Source organism: Elephantulus edwardii, unplaced genomic scaffold (genome assembly GCF_000299155.1).
Source record: "Elephantulus edwardii isolate Elephantulus edwardi_28Jun2011 unplaced genomic scaffold, EleEdw1.0 scaffold00421, whole genome shotgun sequence".
Taxonomy (NCBI): domain Eukaryota; kingdom Metazoa; phylum Chordata; class Mammalia; order Macroscelidea; family Macroscelididae; genus Elephantulus; species Elephantulus edwardii.
Genome location: NW_006400171.1, coordinates 1,254,284 through 1,264,370, shown reverse-complemented (window position 1 = coordinate 1,264,370; position 10,087 = coordinate 1,254,284). Strand labels below are relative to the sequence as shown.

General features: G+C 38.1%; 1 protein-coding gene across 1 annotated transcript in view; it reads right to left on the bottom strand.

The window, feature by feature from the left end:
• Nucleotides 1-2,524: 2,524 nt before the first annotated feature.
• The window catches only part of NRG3 (neuregulin 3), a 1,124,911-nt gene continuing 1,117,348 nt past the window's right edge, over nt 2,525-10,087 (bottom strand). The window contains exon 9 of the mRNA XM_006902510.1: nt 2,525-3,032. Within this exon, the coding sequence (XP_006902572.1) occupies nt 2,525-3,032 (508 nt within the window). The remainder of the gene's footprint in view (nt 3,033-10,087) is intronic.

Below are 10,087 nucleotides of genomic sequence, written 5' to 3'. Positions count from 1 at the left end.
TATTTTTCAAAATGGGTGACTCTGGAGGACATTATGCCGAGTGAAGAATCTCAGTCACAAAAGGACAAACACTGCATGGTGCCATTGTTGTAAAACAGGACTGGCAGGGAGACTGAGAAAGATGGGTTCAATAGAGCATACTGCATTGAAACAGATGAGGGGGAAAACGGTTTAAATGGGACATGTGATTGGGTATTTTTGTCATGATGGGGGTCTGGAGCGAGGGCTGCTTAGTGGAGTGGACCTCAGGGGAGGGATTATAAAACAATGAAAGAATTTTTTCTTTTACTTTTCCAAGAGGGTAGTGTACTGGGTGTGGGGGAGGGTTGGGAAGGGAGAAAAGTGCAACAATGAATGAATGAATGGAAATCCAAAGTCTCTGTAAATTTTCATTGAAATTAATAACAAATTAAAACAACAACAACAGCAACAAAAAAACAAGTATAATCAATTAGCTATTCAACCTATACATTTTTATGTAGCTTAAATTAAGATTATTTTTTAACTTTCTCTTAAAGAGAAATTATGTTAAATGATAATTTAGATGATTTAGACATTAAAAATTGTAGCAATATTTTAAATATTCTAATAATGCCTCAATATTCAAAATAACAGATGTATAAGGGACAAAATGATAATATTACACATCCTATGTTAAACATAAACAGCAGTTAAATCAAAGTGTTTTCAACATTTGAAACTTTGAATTTTTACTAAGTAGTGTAGTTAAGAATATAGTGTTCTTTCTTTTCCCTAAATTCCATTAAAGAATGATCTCCAAGAATAACTTGCCATTTATTATCAGCAGAAATACTTCAGCCTTAAATAACATTTGTATATATTTAGTATTTTATTCAGATATAATTTCAACCCAATGCCCTTTCATTAGCATGTAAATCTACCAAGAGGACATTTTAACCATGGTATCCCAAATTGCAGTAAAATAAATCTTTTATATGTTTTCAAATATTGTGCCTTTTTATTGAAAACAGTGTAAACATAACAACTCAACATCACCAAAACTCGGAAAAAGACTGCTTATGTGAACACTAATTTCCTTGAATGCCCCATTAAAGTCAGGGTAAATAAAACAGACAAATCTTCAGGAGAGGTTTTTGTTCACCTCAGCAGTGGTAAAAATATTGCTTTATTCCAAATGAACATACAACATAGTATACTGTTCTTTCGGAGGCTTCCTGTAAACTGAAGAGTCTGGGAATGTAATTTCAACTTCTTTTCATACTAACCACAGGAGCCAACACATCAGTCTACATTTTGTAGACTTGCTTTAAAATAAATAGCAATGAAGGTGATGAGTAGGCAATTTGGTAACTGTCAATTTGATAATGGTTTCCAGAAATAATTTAAATATTCATGATAAAAAAACCACCCATAATCTTCAATGAACTTTCCTTAGGATATTGATATTAATGAGCAGAAATTTTCCTCTAAAAGTATTCACATCTGAAAATGGTTAGACATTGTCCAAAGTTTTATAAGACCCTGCCATGCATGTGACCTTGGTTTCAGAATTTACTGACTCCACTTTTTATTTAATGAGAAAATTTTAAGTGGACAGATCTAAGTGGAAAATTTTTGTGTGGATAATAGATTCTCTCATGTCTCAGAACAAATTTTAGCAAGTTGAATACACACATACATGCACACTCACACACACAATGAACACACATGTGCATATAGCATATAAGCGCTCACTTGAGCAAGCTCATACACTCTCATGTTCACATGCGCACACACACACAGACACGTACACATTAAGAAATGTTCCTTTGGATTCCCTAAAAAACCTCAAAGAAAAACATTTCTGTTAGCATGATTTTAGTGACATAACATTGTGGGGGTTTTGTCTCTTTTTCTACAATAATGTTATATCACCTTCTGAAATCCCACATCTTCAAATTCCAAGGAAAGATGACACATCAAGTTTTTAGGAGCTCCCTAGATCACCTTTTCCTATGTTTCCCATCTCTAAGTCCTGTGACATTCTTTGAAAATAAAATAGGAATCACTATGCTCCCAGAAATGACATAACCTATGATGAAGACGTCAGGCAAATAGAAATTTAGGGATTGGGGGAGGGGGTAATTTAGTGATTGGGACTGGTAAATGTGAAAGCTGGCAGTTGCACCGTCAGAATGCAGCTTGTCTCTTTGAAATCATGTGGCCATCAGAGCTTTCTTATGAGGATACTGCAGCTGTGGGACTGTGTATCTTGTGTATCTGAATGCCCACATACATCATCTGAGAGCCAAAGAGGACAGTGTTGGGACTAACTAAAAGAGTACTCAGAATTCTATCCGAAAGCTTAGAGTATAAGCTTTATCCTTCCTGAAACATTTCTTACTCTTTAAAAAAATATTTTGTTAAAAAACACTATGATATGAGGGTGATAGACTATTTGGTTTCTTCTAAGTAGATGCTCTTAAATTAATGCATATTATTTTTATTTAATTTCTTCTCTTGTTGAGCAAAGAATGGAATGCACAGATTCTTACATTTCAAGTCACTTGGTCAATGCCGAGTCTCTTAGTATTTCATTTCTTAAGACAAATTGTGCCTCTCTATCTGATTTGTCTGTGGGACTCAGGGGGAGAAAAGCTGTGTTCTCACTTGCTCTATTCTTAGTTTCTATGCTGGTCAGTTCATAGTCCTCTGACCTCCTGGAATCACTCATAATTCGGATCTGCTCCTGGACAGTTTCTAGCAATGTTTTCACTTCTTGTTGTTCAGCTATAAGACAATCACTGACCGGAATACTAACATTGACAAGATCAGTAGAATAGGAGTTTTTGCACCACTTGATGCTTTTGACTTCAGAAATCCCTGGCATTTGCATGCAGTTTTCCTCTAGATTCATTGACGGGATGATGGGCACAGAACTGGCCCTTATGGATGAATATCCCATCAGGTCCTTTTGATCCAAGCTTTTAAAATAGGGGGTTGTCTCTCTTGAAGGCAGTTGTATATTTATTGATGCATTGAGTTGAGTTTTTAAACCACTGGATGTACACCTGAAAAAGAAACAAAGTGTTATATACTTTTCTCTCAGCTGTCTGTCCTTTTCCAGAGCAATAGTCAGTAAACAAATCACTTTCCACATGCACCATCTCACTGAATTTTCACAGCAACCCCATGAGACGGAGGTATGTTCCCAGTTAAACAGAGAAGGAAACTGAAGCTCAGGTAGGTGAAGTGACTTGTCCAAGGTCACACAGAAAATAAGTGACAGACTGAGACTCAAACCCAAGTCTTCTTACTTTAAGTCCAGGGAGCTTTCAACACACCACAGCTGTATAGGCAGGTGGGATATAATCTTCCTGACCTCTATCCTAGAATACAAAGTAAATAGGGATTGAGCAGGTAAATGTGGCCTTCCCATTGTGACAAACAGGAAACCCATAAAGGCGTTACTCATCACTTTAACCACCCTCTTAGCCCTAGTTTTGTCCAGAGAACTTCTTACAATCACCTTCTTTGAAGGCACTCAAGTTTCATATAAATTATAAAGGTACTAAAGTGCTGAGTAGTTCTTCATATTGATTCTTGGTTATGAATCCAATCTCCACTGGGACACTGCCTCAGTACCTGATAACTAAGACTGGGCATTGGAGTGGGAGGCACACATTTCTTCTTCATGTCTGGGGATGGATATGAAGTGGGCATTATCCCCTCTATCAAACTTGTAGCTTTATTCAGCAACTTTCTAGGGGTCTGTGATGTCACTGCACTGGTGCACAAAAGAGCTTGTAAAAAATGCTAAGGTGTGACATTCCAAGGAATATGAATATGTCTGAGTTGAGGTAGTTCAGAATTTTGTCTGTCTAGGGTGAGTGAATTTACGTACTCTGAGTGTTCCTTTGCCAGAAAGTGAGACTGTCACATTACAGATACTTATGTCTGGGGACATAAGTGATAGATTTTTATTTTATCACTCAATTACATAACTTTATATATTAAATTAAATGTTAAAGTTTTAAAATAATTTAAACATAAGTATTGATACTGGGAATTCAGTGCCCTAGTGACAAGAAGCTGCTTTGCAATCCCAAAAGCATATTATTGTTCAAGGCCACCAGCTGCTCAGCGGGAGAAGAATGGGAACTCTTCCCCTATGCAATTAACTGACTCTGAAAATTCCCACAACAGCCAGTTGTGGGTTGGTTTTGACTCTATGGTATACTAGAACAAGAACATCTTCAATATAATAAATCTCATTCTCCTTTATTAGCATTATTATTTAAATGTCAAAGCAAACTTATACACATATTGAAAAATTATAATGGAGTATGCTTTATTCAGTGACAGCGAGTTGACTACGACTCATAGAGACCCTCTGAGAAACAGATCTGAACTTTCCCTATTTTGTGCCATTCTTGTTATCTCTGATATTGTGTATACTAAATGGTAGAATCTAATATAAATACATAATGAGCGCAATTTAAAGCTCTTCTAAGACAATACACAATCTCATCTCACCAATACCTGGTATGTCAATATTTATGCATTCCATTTCTTCCTGATTTTCCTACATTCATGGTTCTCATAGTCCATGTTCAAGGCATTACTGTCTACTTACAAATGTTCCTCTTCCTTTGTGTTTCCATACTTGAAAGCTCCACCTCAGTTGCCCTATCTGCTAGTCTAAGTGTGTTCCATTGAACACAGGATTTTCAGAGGTCTGCTATTTCGGAAGTGGATGGCCAAACCTTCTTCCTAGTCTATCTTAATCTGAATGCTCAGATTTAGAAAAGTTACCTGACAGACAAGCATTTTAAGGGGGAAAAAGTAGATGAAAGATATTTCTCAATTGTAGAAATAACCAATAGTTTCAGTTTTATTGCCGCCTTTGACATGAGTATCTTGACCCACCCATTTCCCTCCTTCGCCAGAATTCCCTTCTCCTCTCACCCACTCCCTTCAAGAGCTATCTCCCATTATCCAGTCCTTGGTCTGATAGATTATATAACAAGCTTTATGGGCTTCTGTGATTCCAAACACTTCAAGCTGCTGCCAATTCCTTATGCTGTCTGTGACCAGTGTCTCTTGAGTTTAGTGGTAATGTCTCCCAAGGTACGGTGATGTGTCCTATAGATCTGGTATATAGTGTTGTTTTCCTGGCTCACATGGTTCAAAATTCAGAAGGGTGTACACCAGGGATATGTCCTATATCCATACCTTTTCAATCTATATACAGAACAGATTCTCTGGGAGGCTGGGCTATATAAAAAGAAATGTGGCATCAGGATTGGAGGAAGATTCATTAGCAATCTGCATTATGCAGATGGCACAACCCTGCTTGCTGAAACTGAGGAGGACCTGAAGCACTTGCTGCAGAAGGTCGAGGACTGCAGCCTTCAATAAAGTTTGAGGCTCAATGTCAAGAAAACAAAGATTCTCACCCCTGGGTCAGTTGGCAGCATATGATGGATGGTGAAGAGATTGAGATTGTTAACAGCTTTAGTTTGCTTGACGCCACGGTCAACACTCTTGGCACCAGGAGCCGGGAAATTAAGACATATTGCAATGGGAAAATCTGCTGTTAGAGATCTCTCCAAAGTACTGAAGAGCACTAGTGTCATTCTGGAGACTAAGGTATGCCTGATACAGGCTATGGTCTTTGTAATCACTTGCTATGCTGCTGGATAATGAGTAGGGATGATAGGAGGAAAATTGATGTCTTGAGCTGTGGTGTTGAAGAAAAGTATTGAATATACCACAGACTGCTAAAAGAACAAACAGGTTCATCCTGGAGATGGTTAAACCAGGCTGCTCCTTGGAGGCAAGGACTCTGAGGCTTTGTCTGACATATTTTGGACATGTTTCAAGTAGGGACCAGTCCGTGGAGAGGGACGTCATGCTTGGGAGTGTGGAGGGACAGCATAAGAGAGGAAGACCCTCGATGAGATGGATTGATTCAGTGACTGGGGTAATGGGAGCAGGTGTGTCAGAGACAGTGAGATTGGCACAGGATAGAGAAGGGTTTAGGGATGTTGTACACAGGGTCACTATGAGTCACAGGCGACTCAATAGCAGGCACAAAACAACAACAAGACAATGCACAAAGACAGGAAAAAGGTATCTTCAAGATACTGTCCCTCCTAATCATAGCTGGCTCAGAGGTGGCAGCAAAAAAAAAAATAAAGGCAGGATTATTTCAACTAAACCATTCTCTTTATATCTCAACTAGTAGCCATGTTCAAGCTTAATCACAGTTAACATTTGCATAGCTCTTTGTGGCTTAAAAACACTTTTGCCTCTGATTACACCATTTTCACAAGAGTCTTGTAATTTTATTATTGTTCTTTTTTAACCTATAATGAATTAATAAGTGGAGCTAACGTTTATTTATTGACTTGTCCACCGTTATACTTTGTTAAGTGGCACAAGAAGATAAAGAGAGCTGTGTCGTTCTAATAATTGCTACAAAGCCATAGTCACTCCAGACACATCAGAATTCATTTTTGGGAATTGTTAAGCTCTTGCTGGTTCAACTAAATAACCACAAAGAGATAACACTCTTGGAGATCTCATTCCTTTCTGCTTTATTTTATACAATTGAACCATCATTTTAAAAAAAAGTCCTGGTTAACAAAACAATTTCATAAAGGATGAATGATACAAACTTTGTAAGTAGACCCATTTTTTTAGTATCATCAATGTGTATCAAAATGTGTTTACCAGATTTAGAGCTCATGGTTCAAATGCACTAGCTATTCCATGGGAAAAGGATGAACAGTTCTTTCCTGTGCAATTACTGCCTCTGAAAACCCGGTGGAGGGTGACCTATGAGTATGTTTCAACTTTACAGCACCCAACAGCAACAACCAAATTTACTAATGACATAGAGCCAAAAAACCCCACAGCTAGTATAAAATCATATTCTATATACCTATCAACAGAGTTTAGCAGTAGAATTTTTTTCTTGTAAGATAAAATACAATAGTTAAAAATACAAATTATCAAACCTATTATTTTTACAAGGGAGACACTAGTGATTAGAACCTGGAAGGTGAGAAGCATGAGTGTAGGAAAACTGGACCTTGTTTAGAAAGAAATCGAATGCATAAATACTAGCGAAATGAGATGAGCTGGCATGGGACATTCTGAATCAGAGGATCACATGATTATTATGCCAGAAATGAAAAGGTGAGGAGAAATGGGGTTGCTTTCATAGTTAAAAAAGTAATTTCTAAATCTATCTTTAATACAATGTTGTGAGTGACATTATCCATACACATATGAGGATGTCCAGTGAATACCACCACTATCACTCAAATATATGCACAAACAACTAAAACCAAAGAGGAGGAAATAGAAGATTTCTACCAACTTTTACAGTCAGAAATAAAATGAACATGCAATCAAGACTCACTAATAATAATGGGTACAACTCCATAAGTATTCCCCTGACCCCCACCCCCCCACATATCCTCATCCCTCTGCTTCCATTAATTTGATGGGGAGAGGGGAAGGTAAATTGGAAGAATTTGTTCTGGAAAACAATGCATTTTAATTTTATAAATAAATTAGTGTAGTAAAAAAATAATAATGGGTGACTGGGATGCAAAAGTTTGAAACAGAGAAAATGACCCAGTTGTTTGAAAACAGGCTTGGTGACAGAAATGAAGCTGGAGATAAAATGATAGAATTCTGTACAATCAATGATTTATTCATTACAAATACTTTTTATAAGAAACATAAATGTAGGCTGTACACATGAATTTCACCTGACGGTGTGCATAGGAATCAAATGGATTACATCTGTGGAAAGAATTGCTGTAGAAGCTCAATATCAACTGTGAAAAGTAGTCCAAGTGCTGATTATGGAATAGGCCACTCATGAAAGTTCAAGCTGAAGCTAAAGAAAATTAAATCAAATCAGCAGGAACTAAATTTTGACCTTGATCTATACCACTCAAATTTCAAAACCATCTGAGAAACAGGTTGAGGCCTTGAACACTAATGAGAGAAGACCAGATGAGCTGTGAAAGTATATAAAGTATATGGTTCATGAAGAATGCAAAGGGTCCTTACAAAGACAAAGGAGGAAGAAAAGACCAAGATCGATGTCAGAAAAGACATTGCTCTAGAGTGTTGGGAAGCCAAATCAGAGGGAAGAAATCAAGAAATTAAGGTCCCAAGCAGAGGATTTCAAAGGACAGCATGGGAAAACAAAGTAAAGTATTATAATAAAATGTACAAAGAGCTGGAGTCAAAAATTCAAAAGGGAAAAAAATTCAAAAGGGCCAGTCTTGCTTGGTATTTCTTAAGCTGAAGAAAAAGAATAAATTCAAGCCTCGAGTTGCAATATTTAAGGATACTTTGGTCAGAATATTAAATTACTCAGGACAACCACCTGGCCAATTCACTGGAAGAGATCCATATTTGTACCCATTTCAAACAGAAGTTAGCTGACAGGGTGCGGAAATTATAGAAGGATATCATTAATATCCTGGGAGAATGGGGTACCTGAAGGGAAGCCTAGATGATTATCTCAGACTCCTGACATGTGTGACATGCTGGGGTTCCCTATGCAAGTTAGGGGCACAAAAAGTGAAATCAGACTCCAGCTCTGTGTGGAGCTCTGTTTTTCCAATTCAGATCTGGGCCCGAATGACCCATTTGGGCTGGGCATGCTCACCAGGTTGTGCCAAGAAATCTGGAGGACAATTACCTCACCAACTGACTGGAAGAAATCCATATTTATTCCCATCCCCAAAAAAGATGACCTGACAGAGTGTGGAAATTGTTATATAATAACATTCATATTACACGCAAGCAAAATCCTGCTGATGATTATCCAGAAATGACTGGAACAGTACATTGAAGAAGAACTACCAGAAAAACAAGCTGGGTTTAGAAGAGGTTGTGGCACATGAGATATCGTCAATGTCAGATGGATCTTGGAAGAAAGCAAAAAGTACCAGAGGGATATCTATCTGCGTTTCATTGAATATGCAAGACATATGACTGTGTGTATCACAACAAACTGGTTAACCTTGATGGGAACAAATATCGATCTTTTCCAGTCAGTTGGCCAGCTGACTGTCCTCCAGATTTTTTGGCACAACTTAGTGTGTGCGTCCAGGACAGCGTTTGTTTGTTGAAATATATCAATTTATGCCGTCAACTCCTGGAGCCTTGTTTTTGCCAATTCTATCAGAGCAACTTGAACTTCCTACCTCATCCCACAGCCTCTTGCTCATATGTTATTTCATGAAATACTTCTATGTCAGCCAATTCCTTCTGATACAATGGCTCTGTGTACTCCTTCCATCTTCTTTTAATACTTCTTGGATCATTTAACATTGTACCCAAAGTATCCTTGAGTGTTGCCACCCGTGGCTTGAATTTGTTTTTCAACTCCTTCAGCTTGGCCGTTTTCATTTTCTGACTACAGCTCCCTGCACATATCATTATAGTATCTTGCTTTGCTGTCTTGAGCTGCCTTTGAAAATTTCTATGATTTCTTTGGCTTCTTGGCCCTCTAATGAAATATTCAGAATCTTTTCTGACTCTTCTTCAACCTTTGTAATGATCGTTTGCATTCCTCATGGACCATTTTCTTGATATTCTCCCAGAGCTTAGTTGGTCTATGCTCATTGGTGCTTAAGGCTTTAAACCTGTTCCTGAGATGGTTTTGAAATTTGAGTGAGACAGACTTAAGGTAAAATTTTGGTTGTTGTTGTTGTTGTTATGTGCCGTCGAGTCACCTGCGACTCATAGCGACCCTATGTACAACAGCCCTGTCCTGTGCCAATCACACTGTCTCTGACACTTCCATCCCAATCATCCCAGTCACTGAATCAATCCACCTCAAAGAGGGCCTTCCTCTCCTGCACTGTTCCTCCACCCTCCCAAGCATGATGTCCTTCTCCAAGGACCTGTCTCTCCTCACAACATGTCCAAAGTATGTTATACGGAGCCTCAGAATCCTTGCCTCCAAGGAGCCACCCGTTTTAACCCTTTCCAGGACAAATCTATTTGTTTTCCTAGCAGTCCATGGTATTCTCAATACTCTTCTCCAGCACCACAGCTCAAAGGCATCAATTATCCTTCTATCCTC